Source organism: Chionomys nivalis, chromosome 7 (assembly GCF_950005125.1).
Source record: "Chionomys nivalis chromosome 7, mChiNiv1.1, whole genome shotgun sequence".
Lineage (NCBI taxonomy): Eukaryota > Metazoa > Chordata > Mammalia > Rodentia > Cricetidae > Chionomys > Chionomys nivalis.
Genome location: NC_080092.1, coordinates 102092117 through 102112682, shown reverse-complemented (window position 1 = coordinate 102112682; position 20566 = coordinate 102092117). Strand labels below are relative to the sequence as shown.

The 20566-nt window shown below is 44.7% G+C and overlaps 1 protein-coding gene across 2 annotated transcripts in view; it reads left to right on the top strand.

Moving 5' to 3' along the window:
• B3gntl1 (UDP-GlcNAc:betaGal beta-1,3-N-acetylglucosaminyltransferase like 1) overlaps positions 1 to 20566 on the top strand; it is a 73336-nt gene that overhangs the window by 27757 nt on the left and 25013 nt on the right. For both annotated transcript variants that reach the window (XM_057774428.1, XM_057774427.1), the window contains exons 5-6: positions 2086 to 2151; positions 9605 to 9700. In XM_057774428.1, the coding sequence (XP_057630411.1) occupies positions 2086 to 2151; positions 9605 to 9700 (162 nt within the window). The remainder of the gene's footprint in view (positions 1 to 2085; positions 2152 to 9604; positions 9701 to 20566) is intronic.

The window sequence follows — 20566 nt, the reverse complement described above, 5'->3', positions numbered from 1 at the left end:
ACTGTGCGGCTGTGCTGCTTATGACTGAACATATACAGTCTCTTCATCAGAGTCCTAGTCTTCAAGCGATGTTGAGTCTTCTCATAACCCAAAACGGAAATAGGAGAATAAGAAAGGAAGGAAACAAAGATGTTTATCTAATGTGTTTATAACAAAATAAGGTGGAAATGTATTGGAACTTTGATATTCTCATTTCTGTAATTGGTCACATGGTCCTAGTTACTATAACTACTCCCAAAGTCCACGTAGTGGGGAATGCAGTCACAGCTGCTTTGATCAGTAAATCCAGGACAAAAGAACAGATACGGTGTCATTTCACATACTTAAATTCAACCCTAGGAAAGTTGACCTCGTTGTTTATTAAGTGCACACATAATGAAAAAAAATAAGGAAGGACAGTGGAGCCCTAAAAGCCCAAACCGAGGTCACTCAGAACAGGAAGTCGCTGGAAGCAGAATCAAAGCAGATCCCCAAAGTGTTGGCAATAGGCAGTTCTTTCTCCATTTTATAATTCTGTCTCATACTCGTTTATGAAGCCCCTCAGTGGAGTTGGTTCTTTACCTGGAAGGTGACTGACCCTCTATTCTGGAAACGGTCTGGGCCATTTGCCATGCTGCCTGGATTGTGCTGTTGTGATTTCTTATTAGCCTTAATCACAGAACATGATCAAACCAAGAGACTCTTTGCACTCTGTACTTCCTAGTCCTTTGTAGAGAAGTCATCTGCTTCTCCCCAGGAGTCTGGGTCAGCCACCTTCGCATACACCCTAACTCCTTTATCTGTTTATGGGCATAAGGAGTGCAGAGTAGCAAGTGGCCCCTTAATTTCTGGTCCTATTATTGTAGCAAATATAAGTATTTCCCCTGTCACCTACTCCCACACCCTCTTAAATATTTAAATCTTTGTTAATTATTCGTCCTCTGAAAATACCTTATTTTACTATGAAGTGAAACATTCCTGCAGGAAAATGCACACAACCTTATATTGTGGAACATATATAAGGAGCTTCCTATCGCAGGCACCTCAGGAATTGGCTATGATGTTGCTTCCTGTCGCACAAGTTCTAACTGTTCTTAATAAAAACCCAGAGTCAGATATTGGGTGAATGCTGAAAGATAGAGAAGGAAAGGAGCCAGCCACTAGAGAGACCTTTTACCTCTACCAAGTCTTCGGACCAGAGTGGACAAGATTCTGTCTCCACCAATCCTCGGACTGCGTGTATTGAGCTCCTGTCTCCTCTGACCTTATATTCCTCTCTCCACCTTCCTAGTGCTGGGATTAAAGACTATGACCCCCAAGTACTGGGATTAAAGCTGTGAGCCACCACCTGGCTCTGTTCTCTTGTTAGACTGGATCAGTGTTGTGTAGCCTAGGGTGGCCTTGAGTTTACAGAGGTCCGTCTGCCTCTGCACCCCAAGTGCTGGGATTAAAGTGTGTGCCACCACTGTCTGGCCTCTATGGCTAACTAGTGGCTTAGCTCCACACTCTGATCTTCGGGCACATTTTGTTAGATCACAAATAAAATATCACCACAGCTTCCAGCAATTTCCTGTTCTGAGTGACCTCAGTGGGCTTTTGGGGCTCCATGGTCCTTTCTTTTTCTTATTTTTTTATTATGTGTGCCCTTAATAAGTAACATGGTCCACTTTCCTAGGGTTTGAATTTAAGTATGTGAAGTGATACTGTATCTGTTTTTTGTCCTGGATTTGCTGATCTTGTGCTGGATTTGTGACTGCATTCCCCACTGAGTGATCTTTGAGAACAATATTGGATGTAGCTTGTTTCTCCATCTGATATTTATTGACGTGGATGTTCCATGTCTGGAAAGTGCTGTCCAAATCTAACTTGGGTAGAGGACCTTTTCTACACAGATGGTAACAGTGCTAAGTCTTAGGAAATCTGTACCTTCATCCTGAGCTACACTTCGACTGCCAGAATTCTTTTTCCCACCAGTCACATAGTTGCTTTTCCTTGATGACCAAAGAGTCCTGGTTTATGAACATCTGAGTTGCCTACGCTGTTGTGTTGCCTTTCTGACTACATTGGAGTTGCTTTATATTAATATAAAATGTGCTCTTTACACAGGACGATGTCATGATGCCCCAGAGAGTGAGGCTGCAGTATGAAGCCGCCGTGCAGCACCCAACGAGTGTGAGTACAACACCTTTTCTGTGTTGTCACTATCTTTAATGGAATGCTAGTCTTTTTATTTTAGAGATTCTATTCCTTGGGATTAGAAAGACTGTTTATAGTCAGTCAAATTGGGGAGATCTGTGACCGCCGTGTTTCTGAGCCTTTAAGGGTATAAACGTGTTTCTGGTTAGTGGCAACAAGAGTAGGAACCAGAGACAGAACTACCTTGCTGCCGTAGAAGTCTAAGGTGTTCTTTTGAAAGAATGCTACTAAGTGAGATCAGAATTCTTAATTTCATCAAAGAAAAGAATTTCTGGGGCTGGAGAGATGGCTCAGAGGTTAAGCGTACTGGTTACTCTTCCAGAGGACCTGAGTTCAATTCCCAGCAACCACATGGTGGCTCACAGCCATCTATAATGAGATCTGGTGCCCTTGTCTGACATGTAGGCAGACATGCCAATAGCACATTGTATGTATAATAAACAAATAAATCTAAAAAAAAGAGAATCAATTTGAAAAAAAACAAAACATCAGAGAAAAAGAAAAGAACTTCAGGACAAGTCACTATGAAGTAGAGTGGAGTTTATTAAGAAGGGATTTTTAACATAGATTTAAGCAGAGTATTAATAGACAAGTATTTAGGAAAAGATACCATACTCCCAAGTGCAGGCATAAACTTCTCAAGAGAGTCACTTAAGGATCGTATCAGTAGCTATACATAGCCAGGCAATGATGGCGCCTGTCTTTAATCCCAGCACTCGGGAGGCAGAGGCAGGTGAATCTGAGTTGGAGGCCAGCCTGGTCTACAGAGTGAGTTCTATCAAGGACAGCCATGGCTATGCAGAGAAACCGTCTTGAAAAACAAAACAAAATCGCTGTACATATAATTTTGATGCCTTCCGAAGCTACATTGTTTGAAGAATTCTAAATTTTTTTTCTTTGCTCTTTTCTTTTATAAATGAGATCAGAGAGGGTAGTTCCTGCAGTACGTTGGGCAGGATTAAAGGGTAATAAGGTAAAACCATAGGTCAGAAGAATTGAAGGAATCTTTTATATATTAGGTTACAGGGAGTTAAGACATGTTTTTACTGTAAACAAAGTTTACACTCTTGTGAGAGTCTTAGAAAATTGACGTTTTATAGCTGGAGAAGGAGTAGGCCAAATGCAGCAGGGTCAATAACTACATGCTTAGACCTCAAGCATGATCTGTTATCATGTTATAATACTCTTACTTGAAATATCTCTATATAAAAACAAATTGTCCCTATGTAATGTAGTTAACCTCCACAGGAGATTTTTGTTAAAGTATACTGGAATTCTTGACTCTCACCTAGAGAAAGACTTCAAGCAAAAAGTCCTTCCTAAGCAAAGGGCTCCTTTCTGTCCCTTTGATGTCCACTGTCTTTCTATCCTGTTACCATTTTGGGAAGCCGTTGTCACTTTGAAACAGAAAAGATAGATTTCTTTCTTCCTCCCCTCCTCCTCTCCGTCCCTCTCTCTATTGCTTGCTTTATGATGCAGTGGATATCCTCCGCCATGTAGCTGCTCACCCAGGACAGGGTGTTGCTTCCCACCAGGGAGTTCAACTCCATGTAAAGTCAAGTTGGACTACACTGGCTTTTATTTCCATATTACACTGGTCCATTCAGAGGGAAAGCTCGCTTAACAACCTTCCCAAAGGATACTTTGAGGTATTTCAGATCAGATCATCCTTTTACCATCAGGGCAGCTGGTTATCCTCCAGCAGGCATTGTTGCGTGAACTGAGTGTGGCTCACACACCGTCTGCTTTCACTAAGTCGGCACCTTTTACTTATTTCTCCCCTCCCCTCCCTTGGATCCTGATGTACAAACACAGACCTCAGGCCCCACTCCTGGAGTAGGGAGTTCCCGATTCTATTTTTTGTTTTGGTTTTTCGAGACAGGGTTTCTCTGTGTAACAGCCCTAGCTCTCTTGGAACTTGCTCTGTAGACCAGGCTGGCCTTGAACTCACAAAGATCCGCTAGCCTCTGCCTCCTGAGTGCTGGGATTAAAGGTGTGCGCCACCACCCAGCTATCCCTATCCTATTTCAAGTCAGAGGCTGAAGACTTATATGCCCTGAGCTGGGATTGCTGATGCTGCGGAGGACACCTATAAGATAAGAGGACGCCTTGGTTGCTCTTGAGAGGTCTCAGGCAGAGGATAGCACCTTTAGATCCCCTGAGGCAGCTCTGTGATTCTTGGGGGTGGGAGTTGTCCCAGGTAGGGTCTGTGCCCATATCTCTCCCTATTACTCTGCCTGCCTCACCTGTCTTTCTAAGGCCGTCCTACCCAACCTACCTTTGAGGCTGCTTCTGACGCGTCAGCCACTTCTGTCTGCATAGAGGGTAGATGATGTTTGAGCTTTGCCCTGGGAGATCTCAGAACCACTTCTAGTATAGAGTTTTAAGGCAGGGACACGAGCTACTCTGCCCATGTCGGCAGTAGTGTGTGAGCATTGATGGAAATACAAACAATGTGCACTGCCCTCCTCAGAGCAGAGGGCATCAATGTAGCCACCTTCACCGTGATTACCAAAGGTTCTGGGGGACCCGGGCCCACAGGGTGTGTGCAGGACTTCTGTGTGCAGTGTATTTCAGCGAGAGAAAAGAAGATCTATAGCCTTCATTGTGTCCCGAAAGGGTCATGAGTAAACAGAGCTGAAGAGCCACAAATTACAGTGTTCAGTGACCACAGACTCTAGAAGTCGCTTTTCTAAAGTTCAAAAGCATAGAATCTTCTATCCCCCCCCCCCCCAATTGGGAAAGATGTTGGAAGATGGCCAGCAGTGTCTGGCAGCATGCGGCTGTCATGGAGTGTATGGGAACTCCATTTACACCAGGCAGTGGTGTCCTTTGGCTCCCCAGGGCGGGAATCACTAGGTCTCGCTCAACAGTTCAGGGTTTGCTACCCCAGTCTCCAGAGATACTGGCAGGTATCCTCATCATCTGGAGAAAGACTTTTCTGGTGTGGTCTGTTAGGAGTAAGTTAAATAAACTTCCGTGCTGTGTCTGCAAAGGGAACACAAAGGATAGAATTTCCAGCAGTTCCTCTGGAGTGCCTGCCTGACAGATGATGTTTGTTGTGGAAGTCGGGATGAAGGACAAGCCCTGCTCTGAATCGAGCCCGCTTGCTGCCCCTGACTCGGTAGGACACGTTCCCTCTGTGCTTTGCCTGTCCCGACGGTCGTGCTGAAATCAAGGCACATGAACATGTCTCTGCCCCAGCAGAGAAAAGCTGTCTGGGGCTGGGGCTCCAGTTCTCGTGTAAGATTCCGTATGCTTTACTCAGAAGTGAGAGTTTCCAGTTATTATATTATATATGCTGGAAACATGTAAGGAATTCTGTAACAAGTATTGACATTTTAGATAGCTGTGTTCTTTTCAGATGTTTTTGTCCCTTTCATTTCTACCCAAAGCTAAAACTAAGCATATTGGCTGCATTAATGAACTTAATTCTGCAGTTTTTATGCCATTCATTGAAATGAGCTGTGATATTTAGAGATGTTCAGGAATTAAAAAATAAAACTGTCAATTTCTGCTATAGTTAAATCAGCCTTGATGAGTTAAAGCATTTTAATATATTGCTTAAAGTTGTAGATTATGACTTTTCCTGCTCATCCTCATTGAGTTCTCAGTTGTTCCGTCCAGCATTCAGTAGGGAACCTTGTGCTGCGTTTTGCTCCCAACCTTAGAGTCTGGTGAAGAACTTCTTTATCTTCTTGACTCAGGACTGTTGGCTCTGTAACACAAAATTAGCCTGAGAAGAAGCAGTTACTGTGATTCTGGGTTTAAAAATCATGGCTTACGAAGTCCTAATCTGTAGTTGCTGGTTGGTGGCTATGTTGATTATTATGCTTAGTTTGTTCAGAAGGAATGAAATGAATGTTGGCAGTCTGTCCCTACCCTGTTGTTACTTCCTTGAGGCCATTTACAAGAAAACCACTTACTTAGTAAGGGAAGACCCCTGATGGCAGCTGGGATAATGTGTCCCATTGTTTGAATCACTGCAGAATTCTTGGATTTTATGTTTGGGGCATTATTAGAAGCTCTAAATGTAATTTATTGTTATTAATTCCTATCATCAGTCTCCTGAACCTTTGCAACCTAAACAGTTCTGGAGCTGATAGGATAGTGTGGGAAGCCTCTTTCTCTCTGCAGGATCCTCGGGTTGTCACAAGGGGCCTTCCCACTGGATTCCTGAGCAGAGGCATGAAGGGAAGGGTGGTGGTAAGCGGGTGAAGACAGGAAAATCACATCATCCCACTTGTGTGGCCCACTACAGACAAGCATGGTGGTTAGTGGTGTACAGATAAACACTAGATGGCTGATAGTTCTCTTTGGAATCCTTGTACATAGGCTGTGTGGGTGTCTGCTGAATCCAGTAGGCTCCAGAAATCAAACTCAATGTTAGAAATAGGCACAAGAACATCTATCACAGCTGGGCGGTGGTGGCGCACGCCTTTAGTCCCAGCACTCGGGAGGCAGAAGCAGGCGGATCTCTGTGAGTTCGAGGCCAGCCTGGTCTACAAAGGGAGTTCCAGGACAGGCTCCAAAGCTACAGAGAAACCCTGTCTCGAAAAACCAAAAAAAAAAAAAAAAAAAAAAAAAAATCTATCACAAACACTAAGTATAGATGAGTTGAGGAGCCACCAGCCTTCCTCTCCCAGGGTCTATCTCTACAGAGTAAACTTTCTCATCCCCTCAGTTCAGGAAGTAGCTTCAAAGACAGCAGAGCTAATATTTTCTATCCGTTCCAATCCATATCTTTGAACTCTTACCTACAGATGAGACAGGAACTTTCCTACAGCTATAGTCTCACTGATCCTCATTTAACCTGTGAGGTAGGAGCTTCCCCTATAAGTGGACTTTTCTTTCCTACCAGCCAGTTCCCAACTAACCACACAGAGACTTATTAATTATAAAGCTTGGCTGATAGCTCAGGCTTGTTACTAACTAGCTCTTACATTTTAAATTAACCCATATTTCTTATCTACGGTCTGCCACATGGTGGTACCTGTTTTCAGTATGGCAACTTCATCTCCTGCTTCCTCTGTGTCTCCTGTTGACTCCTCAGACTCCTCCTCCTTCCCAGCATTCTCTTAGTCTGGTTCTGCTGCCTAACTTTATCCTGTGTGGCTATAGGCCAGTCAGCTTTTTTTTTTTTTAAATATTTATTTATTATGTATGCAATATTCTGTGTGTACGCCTGCAGGCCAGAAGAGGGCACCAGACCCAATTACAGATGGTTGTGAGCCACCATGTGGTTGCTGGGAATTGAACTCAGAACCTTTGGAAGAGCAGGCAATGCTCTTAACCTCTGAGCTATCTCTCCAGCCCCCGCCAGTCAGCTTTTTTATTAAGTAAGCCAATCACAGTGACATATATTCACACAGTGTAAAAGAATATTCCACATTCCCCCCTAGCTATATGGTCTTATGGATACTTGTGAGGTCACCCTAAAAGAGTCTCTTCATTTACCCTGTGAAGCTAGAGCTTCATCCCTAAGAGAGTCTCAGTGACTTCATCTTTTTGGTAATCTAGGACCCTTATCCCAAGGGCAGCCTCACCAACCCTCGAAAGCTTTACTTTCACTTTGGGTATATGTAGTCGGAGGCCGCTTGTTTGTCTTCCTGGCTGCCCAGACTCCTGAAATAATCATATAGAAACTATATTATTTAAATCTCTGCTTGGCCAGTCACCTAAGTGTATTGCTAGCTAGCTCTTACATCTAGTATTAACCCATTTCCCGTATTTTATGTTTTACCATGAGGCTTGTGGCCTACCAGCAAGGTTTTGGCTTCTCTGTCTCTGGCGGTGGCTCCATGGCTTCTCTAAATTCCACCTTTCTTCTTCCAGCATTGTTTAGTTTTCCCCGCCTACTTCTGTTCTGCTCTGCTAGAGGCTCAAGACAGCTTCTTTATTAGCCAGTGCTATTCACAACATACAGAAGGGAATCCCACCTAGCAAAGCAAGAGCTTCACTGTAGCACAAATCATAAAAACCCAGAGAAAGATACTGGGGTTCAACCTGAAGGTCAGAAAAGCAAAACAGCTTAGCCAATAGAGAGCTCCTACCTCTATGACATCTTCAGACTGAAAGAGAGTAAGTTCCTGTCTTATCTTCCTTTTTAGGGCTGGTATTAAAGGCATGGACCACCACTGCCTGGCCTCTATGACTAACTAGTGTGGCTCCTGGTGTTAAAGTTCTGTGCCACCACTGCCTGGCCTATGACTGACTAATGTGGCTGTTTTGCATTCTGATCTTCAGACAAGCTTAATTTATTAAAATATAAATGAAGACTCACTGTACTTCTGGGCAAAGCCTTGAGCATACATATGGTGGGAGCTTTGCTCCTAAGTAGAATTTCACTGAAATTTGTCTACCCAGCTACGCATGAGCATCAACTCAACCGCAGTTCCACCAATTCTTTTCATTGTGTGAGGCATGAACTTCAACCCCTAGAAAACCAGCACCAAATGTACTAGTGATTTTTCTGTTGCTGTGACCATGACCGAGGCAACTTAAGGCAGAAAGAGCTCATTGTAGCTTATGGCTCTAGAGAGATCGTGATGGGCAGGGGGGCAGCAGCAGGTAACAGGCATGGCATCTGGTGCAGGAAGCTGAGGGATCACATTCTCAAGTGTAAGCATGAAGCAGAGCGTGAACTGAAATAGAATGAGGCTTTAAACCCTCAGAGCTCACCTCTAGTGACATACTTCCAGCAAGTTCACACCTCCTTAACATGCCCAAATAGTGCCACCAACTGGAGGCCAAGTATTCAAATGCCTGAACGTATTAGGGCCATTTTCATTCAGACCCCCACACCAACCCTTGTCCTTCCCACAACACTGGAACTTTATCCCAGGTTCACTGTCACCACCTGTTATCTTGCATGTAAGATAAGAACACTTGCCCGAGTGTTTTCGGTGGCTGTTCGTGTGTTCCCGGCCGCTCTGACTCGAAACAATCACACAGAAACTATGTTATTTAAATCACTGCTTGGCCAATCACTTACATGTATTTCTGGCTAACACTTATATCTTAAGGTTTTTTTTTTAACATTTTATCTATTTTTTTAAAGATTTATTATGTATACAACATTCTGCCTCCATGTATGCCCACATGCCAGAAGAGGGCACCAGATCTCATTACAGATGGTTGTGAGCCACCGTGTGGTCGCTGGGAATTGAACCCAGGACTTCTGGAAGAGCAGCCAGTGCTCTTAACCACTGAGCCATATCTCCAGCCCCACTTATATCTTAAGTTAACCCTTTTCTGTTAGTCTGTGTATCAACACGTGGCTGTGGCTTACCAGCAAGGGTCTGTCTAGCGGCATTCTGTTCTCTCTTCCTCCTGATGCCAAGGATTTTTGCTTGAATTGGCCCCCAAATCCTTGGATTTTACACTTACTTATAAAACCTTAAAATCTTTGTGTTGTTGTCTTTCACAGATCATAGGATGCCAAGTGAGGAGAGACCCGCCGGACTCTACAGAGCGATACACACGTTGGATCAACCAGTTGACATCGGATCAGCTGTTGACACAGGTGACAACCACTGGGTGTTTGACCTTTTATAGGCTCAAGGTTAGAGTCCTCAGGGACCATGTCCAACTTCTTGACACATCCTGTCAGGGCTGGACTTCGTAACTTCGGTCATCTACACACTATTAACTAGACAATGTCTAGTTGGGGCAATCCCATGCTGCTTTGAGCTTTGATGGTCAGGTCAGTGTAGGGCATTATCTCAAGTACTGTTGCTCAGAATCCAAAGAAAGCATTTTACTCTGCAGTGTGTCCTTAACATGGCCCAGGTGGATAAGCATAACATTGGCAGCCACAGTGACTCCAGGATCAAATACACAGTTGCTTTAGCAGTGGACAGAGAGTGGCCGTGACAATGGCTGTGTATAAAGAGTATATGTAAAGGTAGGTAGAAGGATGGCTATCATTCTGGTATGCAGGTGTGAGGACAGACATAGTTTCACCTAGTAACTACTGACTTAGACCTAATTCTGTTGAGTGAGGATTTGTGGGCATCATGGAGTAAATGATTATGATTTTCCTCTATGGGATCCTCTGTCTATCCCCTCAGGCAGGCAGAGAATGTCTTGTCACCCTGTACAGAGGCAGTCAAGGCCCCGCACCTGCCACAGAGCCCTGGCTTCATGTTGCTGTCACAGGCTTTTATGCTATGAATAGAAAGATATACTCTAAATTTTTGAGTGTGTGCAAAGCAAACATTGGGCAGACTGTGACTATTCCATGCATCTGTTCCGCCTGTGAGAGCTGGAAGGTAACACCACACCAGTGGATCCAGTGTGCACACAGTGTATCAGGATGCCCTGGGGCAGGGATCATTGTTACATGTCTTCTGAGAGCAACTTCCATCCAGTAGAGTGAATGCCCAACATGAGTTCAAAATCTCTCCCTAGGAGGTTAGGTTTTGTGCCTATGGAAAACTGTGTTTCAATTTTGATTAAATTTTATTTTGAAACTTTGTTATTGTTACTGTTATAAAGATGTGATAAAGATCTCACTGTGTAGCCAAGGCTAGCCTCTAACTCAAGATCCTTCTGCCTCAGCTTCCTGAGTGCAGAGGTTTCAGACATGATGTCATTTTAAATAGGCTTGGCTACTTCTTGAACAAATTGGGGGAGAGGAGAGCCAAGAGAAAGTAATGGGGTGGTGGTGAGTACGAGCAAAGTGCAGTGACACATATGTGTGAAAATATGGTGTTATACATACATATGTGTGAACATAGTGTTATAAAACCATTATTTTGTACAAAAACTTTTGAATATAGAAGTAACTTTAGCGGGACTGGAGAGATGACTCAGAGGTTAAGAGCATTGCCTGCTCTTCCAAAGGTTCTGAGTTCAATTTCCAGCAACCACATGGTGGCTCACAACCATCTGTAACAGGGTCTGGTGCCCTCTTCTGGCATGCAGGCATAAATAAATAAATAAATATTTTTTTTAAAAAGTAACTTTAGCTGTTAAAAAATAAAGAAATTCAGGCCGGGCGGTGGTGGCGCACGCCTTTAATCCCAGCACTCGGGAGGCAGAGGCAGGTGGATCTCTGTGAGTTCGAGGCCAGCCTGGTCTACAAGAGCTAGTTCCAGGACAGGAACCAAAAACTACGAAGAAACCCTGTCTCGAAAATCCAAAAAAAAAAAAAAAAAAAAAAAAGAAATTTGAATATTAGAAAAGGTTTTAAAGAAGCATGTTTTAACTATATTCCCACTCTTCTGCTCACTTACTTGTCATGCAAGGTCCTGTCCCCTACTTCCCAGGTGTGACCCAAGGCTTTTCTGATGGACTATAGGATACCTTAATCTTTGAGGTTTAAACTTCAAAGTCCTCATAAGAAATGCTGAATTAAAGCTGGGCAGTGGTGGTGCATGCCTTTAATCTCAGCATTCAGGAGGCCAAGGCAGGTGGATTTCTGAGTTCGAAGCCAGCCTGGTCTACAAAGTGAGTTCCGAGACAACCAGAACTAAACAGTGAAACCCTGTCACAAAAAGCAAAAACCAAAAGACTGGATTAATTTTTTTTTTTTTTTTAAAGACAGGGTCTCACTATGTAGCCCTGACTGCCTGGAACTTGTCACATAGATCAAACTGTCTTCAAACTCACAGAGATCCACCTGCCTCTGCCTCCTGACCACTACCACCCACCATAGAAACTACTGAATGTAAAATTCTGTGCCTGTCAGTGTTTATTGTGTGTGAATGTGTATTGGACCTTTTCTAAGAAATATTCAAAGAGTCAGAAAATACCAGAAACTTATTAGGGACACTCCATAAAATTGGAAAGTTAGTTAAGATGGAGGAGTGTATAAGATTCAGGTGACAGGTCCATGTTCTGAAGAGCTATACAGACCGCAGGAGATAGAAGGAACTCGGTCCCCAGACTAGGATCCTGGGAAATGGAAAGAAAACACAGCCCTGTCTGTGAGAATCGGGTGAATATTTAGGGGCATAACGCCCGTGCTTGCTTTTGTAAATGAAGGCTGTGTGGTGACCCTGGAGCTGACCTGTCCAGAGAGATCTGCCCAGCTGTTTCTCAAGGCCTTGGCCAGGCTTCTGAGAGTGAGCTGCTCAGCCGAATGCTTAGTGCTAAGGTGAACTGGAGAGATCCAGGTACTTCCTAGGAGCCTTCAGAGGCCTTCGCTTGTGCTTCCTGGGGCCAGTCATGACTGGGCGGGTCCTTTTGGATATTTCTGTGGTAGTGGAAGGCCACCTGCTGGTCCTTCCCAGAGTGTAGGTGGGAGACCAGGCCTGGTTATCAAGAGCGTGGCATGGGTGCCAACTGTCTTACAGGATCCTAGCTGGCCAAGGCCTTGGGACGCCTGTGTGACAAAAGCCTTAGGGTATTGCAGCAACCCACCTGGGCTCTTTCTCTTGGGCCATATGCCCAGATTGGGCCCAGGGACTCCAATAGTAAATGCTTCAGACGTGAGTATGACATTAGTGGTGGCTGCTAGGGACCTCGGCTTATCCCTTCCCCATCAAGTGACATCCCTCTAGACTCAGAGTCCATCGTAGCAGAAGGGAGGATCTGACTGACTGCCATGTGTCAGGGTTTCTTACATAGCCCTTACCAGTCCCACAGTGCCTGCTCTTCTTACAAACTCCTCTTTAAAAAATTATTTTTTTCATTTATTTTACATACTGACCATTTCCCTTTATCATCCTCTCCTCCTGTTCCCTCCCCAGCCTCCCTTTTACCCCCTAACCTCCAACCCCCCACCCCACCTCATCCACTCCTCTGTCTCCATTCAGAAAGGGGCAGGCCTCCCGTGGGAGTCAACAAAGCATGGCACATCAAGTTGACCGGGACCAAGCTCCTCCCCCTGCACCAAGGATGGGACTGGAGAGATGGCTCAGTAGTTAAGACCACTAGCTATCTTCCAGAGGACCCAGGTTCAATTCACAGCACCCACATGGCAGCTCAAAACTGTCTGTAACTCCAGTTCCAGGGGTTCTGACACCCTCACATGGACATACATGCTGACAAAAGACCATTTTAGTTAAATTAAAACAAAACAACAAAACCTTAAAGATTGGTCAAGGCAACCCAGCGTAAGGAGTGGGTTCCCAAGAGCTAGCTCAAGCACTGGGGCAGAGCTCTTATTAGCTAATGTAATGTGTTAGGTGCTGGAGGGCCAACTGGGCAGACTCTTTTGTTTATCTGGTGTTTACACAGCATGCCTTGTCTAAACATTTTTTCTGAAGTTGAGAAGTATTAAAGATACAGATGTACACAATGCAAGGTCATGCCATGGATGGCCCCATGCCTCCTCAGCACTGAGGTGTGGCACCATGCCTCATATCCCATTACTTTGCATATCACTGGAGAAAGGTCTACTCTTTAAAAAGGATCCAGATGAATCAATATGTATAAAGTTAGTTACTGTGATTATGCCCTGTACCCTTCTGTCTGTGATTCTTGTGTAGCCCTGGCTGTCCTGGAATTCGCTCTGTAGCTCAGGCTGGCCTCTACCTCGCAGAGATTCACTGCCTCTGCTTCCTGACTGCTGTATCTGGGATTCTAACACTCTCAGTACAATATCTGTTCCTCCATTTTTTTTGTCTTTGCTGGGAAAACCTGAGTCTTCAGTTCTAATTAGACGCCCTAAAACGTTCCTCGGACTCAGTTTTATTGTTTGTAAATTCGAGGGTTTCACCATTAGACATAGGTCTTTTCATAACTGACCACACAATAACCCATTCATTTGAAGATCTTTAACAAAATTAAGTAAAGGAAAAATTACAGCTGGTTTAGAAGGCATTGTACGTGATCCCCATGCTGTAGGTTCTGGTGGCCCAGGGACCCTATTGTCTGTAGACATGAGAGACCACTAAGTCCTCCTGCTGCCCCATAATCAACTGGGACTCTTGTGAACAGGTAGAACGGGGACCATGAACACGAAACAAAGTCATCTACCTATGACTAAGAGGGAAATATGTGTTCATTCCAACTGGGTAGCACTTACCCTCCTCATGTTCTTTGGTTACAAAAGAAAAATAGGCTTCACCCAGGACATTCGTGGTGTATAGGTTTTGAGATTTGTTTCACTTGATTGAATATACATCCCAAGGCACTCATTGACTTTTTCTTTAAAAGCTTTTATACCATAATTTTTATACCATAATTTTAAAATGTCTTTGGCTGAGTGTACTTACTGTCATTGATGGCGAAAACCTAAGAGCAGACTTCAGACTAGGACTTCAGAGCAGTGTCGGAGCAAGTGAGGCCTTGCCTGTGAACTCCACACTGACAGTTTAAGGAAATGGATTATCTGATTTCTCATGGGGGCGCGGGGTAGCCCGGCATGAAGGAGGTGACGAAAGCAAACAGGGAAGGGGGAGGAATCATTAATGTGACCATCAGTGCCACCAGCGCTCTCCTCCCATTCCCTGTACTCTGTAGTCTCACCCTTCCCTTTTCGCTGCCGACTCCTCTCAACTCCTACTTTCTACTCCCTCTTGCCTGTCTTTCCCTCTGACCTGGCTCCCTTCTCTGCTCCATGTCCATGGCCCTCACTCCATCTGCTATGCCCCTCATTCTTACTTTATACCCCTCTTGCCTGTCTAAAATCCCTCTGATCTGTCCATAGCCTTTTCTCTTAACTGTTCATGCCCCTCCTGGCTGTTCACACCCCTTTCCCAGAATCCTCACATATCCCCTTCCTGTTTACGGCTTCCCCTTTTGGTCCCCCTTCCTCTCTCTTGCCTGCCCATACTCTTCTTTCTACCTGTTCATTTTTCATACCTAGACTATACCCAAATGTAATTTCTTGAGCTGGGTTAGCTGTGCTTCCTTGCAAGTCTGCGGGGCCTCAGGCTCCCTGTTTGGAGCACTTTTATTATGGCTGCTCTACTGACCTTGACTCAGCTCCTTGAGCATCAGTATGGCGAATCAAGACCACCATTACCTAGCCTCATGTTAGCAGATAGTGTAGGCCTACAGCTTCTCGGCTAGACTTTACTGACTTTGGCTCCAGCATCAATCCCGAGATACCTCTCCTCAGCCTGGGCCCTGTGGGATACCCTACACATGAACTTTCTGCAGTTTGAGTCTAAACACACTGGATGGCTTCCCTCTTATTTCTTGACTGCTCACAAAGCTTTCCTCCAGGAGCTGAGATTTGGCACCTGAAGTCTTCACTATCAACACTTACTCTCCCTGGCGTTCATTCTTTGAGGGTCTTTAGGACTAACTGCTGTATGTTTGCTTACTCTCTATCTTCTGCATTTCAAATACAATTATCGTAGCATTTCTACTTCTGTCAGCTTACAAAGTGGGTGACTGAGGATGTGCTGCCCAAGTGTCAGCTGAGGCTGCCTGGCAACTCAGCATTTGATCTGTCTGCAGTTCTTGTCACTGGCTATTAGGGGCACAATAGGATTGTCTGTAACTTAGTGTAAGTTGCTTGGCAACAGTAAGGAAACTATTCCTTAAACACTTTTCTTTGAAATTTTAAGCTTGTCTTATTCCACTAAATATGTTTTCAGAGTTTATCCACAGTGTAGAAAGTGCAGAGGTTTATTCCCTTTTAAAGCTGCCAAACAGTCCATCATGTGCGTCCTCTCCATATTTCGGTAGACAGCAGGTCGTCTTTGCCTTTTGGTGATTTGGGAATAACACTGCTGTGAGTGACTGTTATGCATTCTCTGAGCTCTCTCTGTTCAGGTCTGGGCTTATAGGAACAGTATTGCAGGGTGAGATGACCGTTCTGGGTGCTTTTGAGGAACTCCTCTGCTGCTTCCCACCGCGCCCGACCATTCTGTTCTTCCACGGACAGTGAAAGACTTTCTCCTGTCCTCCAAAGCATCTTCATTCTTGGATGTGTGTGGAGGAGACTGATAAAATAGACAGAACAACGTTTTAAGATGTATCTGAGAAGTGGCAGCCCTGAAGGACTGTGTGTGATCTGCCCTTGCAGTAATAAATGGTTCTCTATAATGAAATGTTTATGTTCTTTCTCACCTGTCTCGGGGACAGAGATATAACCCTAGCATTTGCAGAGGGTCTGGATGCGGGGGGTAGCACCAAGGCCCTCAGGAATGTGTACATTTACCGGGGGAGACCGGAGCTGTACATTCATGTGTCCTGAGACCACTGCCCTAGAGATGCCAGGACCAACTAGTCAGCTTGTTGCCAAAAGCTGACACCAGCTATTTGCTGGGCAAGAAGCTAGTGGTGGTGGCCAACCCATCGAGCCTTCAAGCAATAGAGGCTGCCTAGCTGACCTCGTTCCAAGTTCATGAGCCCCAAACTGGGATTAAAGCAAATGGTTCTGTATTAGCTTTAGACTATGAGCAGGGCCCTGCCCCTACCACAGGTCCTAACATACTGGGACAGCACCTGATCCAGTAGTGCTTATATATCGTAAGTAAGCCAGTCCCTCTCAATTCTCATTTGAATTGTCAGAACTAGTTTCATAAAGTTTGAGACTGGATTTTTGTAAACCAAGAAATACAGCAATCTGGTCTTATCCCTATAAGACAAATAGACAAGCGTTAAGTTTAAAAATCTGAACTAAGCCATCCATGTGTGGGAACTTTTATCAGTGGGCAAAACCAGTTTTTTTGGAAATATTTCCCTATGCTTATGTTGACCTCAGTGGTACAATGTCCTGTCCTTGGACCTGAGCGTATTGACATGGTGTTCATATGTATAATGACATCATGGGACACAAGGTATCCACAGAGCACTAAAACAAGGCAGCATGGCAAGGTTTCCCAGCCACAGCCTTCTAGAGGGGTTTCTCTGTACCTCAGTGTAGTGAGAATGACCTTCTAGGAACCAGGTGCTTCCCAAACCGTAGTCCAGAGGATAGCATTCACAGGTGCCGTGCCATGCCATTGTATTCAAGCCGCTGTCAATTTGTCTAATATCTAAAATTGCTTGTAGATGGTCTGCCAGCATCTATGCTGCCCCCCCCCCTTTTTTTTTACTCAGTCTGACTTGATGAGCGAGTCTCAACTCTAGTTGGAGTAAACAGGGATCCATGTGCCCGAATGAGCCAGCATCTGGCACCACCTCTTCTAAATCTTTCCAGTTAGAATTTGAGATTTTAAGACCTGACTGAGACTTGAGTGCATGGTTTTCAGTTCTTCTGAAAATGAGATTTGGAACTTCAGTACCTACAAGGGTATCTGGGAGCATCAAATCCAGCCCCTGTTCTTCTCCTAAGCAGTTTAGGGAATAGTTGCTCACCATATTTCTGTCCCATACTTCCTGCTTACACCCACCTCAGTAAAGTGAACCAGTGAAGGGTGTTTTGAGCAGGAAGAATCTCACATCCAGCTGAGTTCCCAGTCTTGTATAACTTGATGGTGTCTGGCTTGAGGAAGAAGGCAGCTGGTACAGCTGAGTACTTTGAAATGAGTGTAGCCCACAGTCCTTTACCCTGCATTATTTCCAGACATTCAGATGAACAAATGCTCCCTGGTGTTCCCCGTAGTGGGGGACCCTTTATTCTCTAGGACCTAGAGAAGCAAAACATGACAGGGACCAGCATGCTGGCTTGAAACAAAACGTTGTGCCGGTCACTTGGATCCCTTCAGTAAATCATTCTGTTGCGGTGTCTGTTTAGGGAGTCACCATGACTCACGGGAACCACACCAAATCCCTGTGGTGCTATTCCGCAGAGCTGCTAATGACTTGCTTGATAGGCAAAGCTGTAGACTGTTGGGGCTCCAGGCGATATTTAGCTGTGCCTGAGAAATCCCTGTGCAGAGAATCCCTCCCAGGACTCCCCACCTGCCTCTGCAGGAAACCAATCAATGCACGTGTGTGCATCAGAGCCGGTGCTAGGATGCCTGCTCTGGAAGTCGGCAAATAGGTCCATGTGCAGGTTACCATCAGAGCACCTGACTTGATAGAGTGTTGTATTTCACCCACCGAAATGAAGTTTCGCTGCAGAACTACCCAAAACAGCAGGGAGAGAAATATTAAAAGTCTCCAACCCCTAGACTGCCGGTTGTGGACACCAGGAGTTCTGGGCTATCTTTGCATCCTTGCTATATGGGCGTGAGAAGCCTGTACAGCCTGCCCTTGTCTGTTCTTCCCAAAGAGGATAGAATCCCTGGATTCAGAGACAGTATTCGCGCTTTCTCGTAGAGTAGCTTCTCTACCACATGTCACTGACAACACCATAGTTGTCACCACGGCATAACAAACCGCTCCAAAGTTTAATGGCATAAAAGTCTGTTGCTATAGGTCAGTTTTGTGGATAAGTGGAGTCTGCAGAGAACCAGGGTCCTCATGCCTCCCTCTGCCTTTCTGGCTGGAACAGTGGGGTCTGGCCCTGTCTGCACACAGCTAGTTTGGGATTGGGACTTTGTACCCTGTGCCGACCGTCTCTAGGTAGATATTCAAGAGTTTCTGAGCCCTGACTGCAGCTGGTATCACTATCTGGTGATTACAAGTCTCGGATACTATGTCCAAACAGGTCCTGCACACTGCCCACAGCTGTAGTAGTCAGGGCTACTTTGCTGCCCACGGTCCACTCTGTGCTGCTTCTGACAGGAACGTTCCCTGCCCCTAGACCAGGGGCAGTGCCCACAGCCACTTCCTGAGTGCCACCTCCCTTACCTGTCCCCCTCTCCTGTTGCTTTTCTTGGAAGATCTTGTGTTCTATATTCATCATCTCCTTCTGTCCTTTCTTTTCAGTCTCTAACAAGGTCTTGTCCGTTTCTTATAGACCATTCTGCCTTATCTTCCATTTGCCTTTCTGCCTCTCCAAGACCCTGATTGAGCCACTATGCAGGAAGCTGATTGGCCAGTGAGTTGACTGGCCTCCTAGGCTGGTAGCTGTTAGGCTGACTGTGTGGCCAGTGCTCTGGGAGTGTGTGCCCCTCAGCATCAGATGGCTTAGACCACAGATGCCAGGTCAGCCTGTGGCCTTTGTTGTTCTACCTCATCACCCTTGCCCTCCGTGGCATTTCTTCTGGCTCTTGTTGGAAATTACCAGATACATCACATCAGCTGTCAGAGGAGTCCATGGAGAGAGTACCCATCAGGGTCTGTAAAAATGAAGGTCATTTTTCTCAACTTCCAAAGGCCAAACATTTTTAATTTTGATGAAATCCACTTTCAGTTTACAAGTTTAAATTCTATTTTGAAACACTCTGCCCAACTTACAAACATTTTATTACATATTTTCTTCTAGAAATTTTAGTTAAGACTCTTAATCAGTCCTGTCATTCATTGTCACCTAAGTTTGTACATCGTTTGAGATAAGGGCCAAGGTTTTTTTTTTTTTTTTTTCTCTTCTTTCTTCTTCTATGTGCAGATCCAGTTTAAGCACTTGGTGTGTCTCCTTTGCTTCACCGTGGCACTTGACCACGTGCATGTGGATCCGCGTGGAGATATGCGTGCACATCTGTCCTTACTCCAGTGTCTACTGAAACTTTACAGAAGTTTTCACCATGCTGTATTAAGTGTTTTTCTACTTTTATAGAAATATTTTAGCTAGTTTTTTATATTATCTTAAATTTAGAATTGATTTGCACAAAATCTGAGATTCTTTCTTAGGTGGCATTGATTAAGAGGCCAATTAATAGAATTTGGTTAGATGTTGGTTAGATGTTCTTTTCTTTTTTTTGGTTTTTCGAGACAGGGTTTCTCTGTGGTTTTGGAGCCTGTCCTGGAACTAGCTCTGTAGACCAAGCTGGTCTCGAACTCACAGAGATCCCCCTGCCTCTGCCTCCCGAGTGCTGGGATTAAAGGCGTGCGCCACCATCGCCCGGCTAGATGTTCTTTAATTATTAGAACTGTTAATACAGTTTTCATTTGTAAGTGTACACATTTTACTAAATTCATCTTTAAGTATTTTGTAGTATGGTGCTGTTATAAATATTTTAAAATTTTTAGCTTCTAGCTGTTGCTAGAAGGGCTAGTAGCTGTTTGGATATTCCTAGAATTGTTGATACATTGTATATCATAGACAGTCTGAATGCCATAAGATTGTTGTTTGTCTTTGTTGTGTTGGATAGAGGCTCCCAGGTGTCTAACTGCAGAGTACACTAGCCAGAAAATAAGTTGGGATGTTTTGGCAAATAAAAGTTGAAAATGGTAGCTCAACTTTTGCTCTCTGCTAATTTCCAAATACCAGCATGAGATTCTTTTTCCCTGATGGCCAAATAAGAGAAACATACAGAGCACAGTTTTAGGGGAATGACGTTTGTATGTGAGCTAAGTTTTGGTGATCAAAGGCGTCAGGGCCTCATAGCTCTTTACTCAAATGCTAAAGCTGACCCCTGGGGGATGCTGGAAGGTGCTGAGCCGGACTGTTCGCTGCCACACCCCCCAGGAGAGACGCTAAGTGGAGGCCTTTTAAACTGGTGGAGACTTACTGCATCGTGTGGTGTTTGGCGCATCTGGTGAATCATCTGAG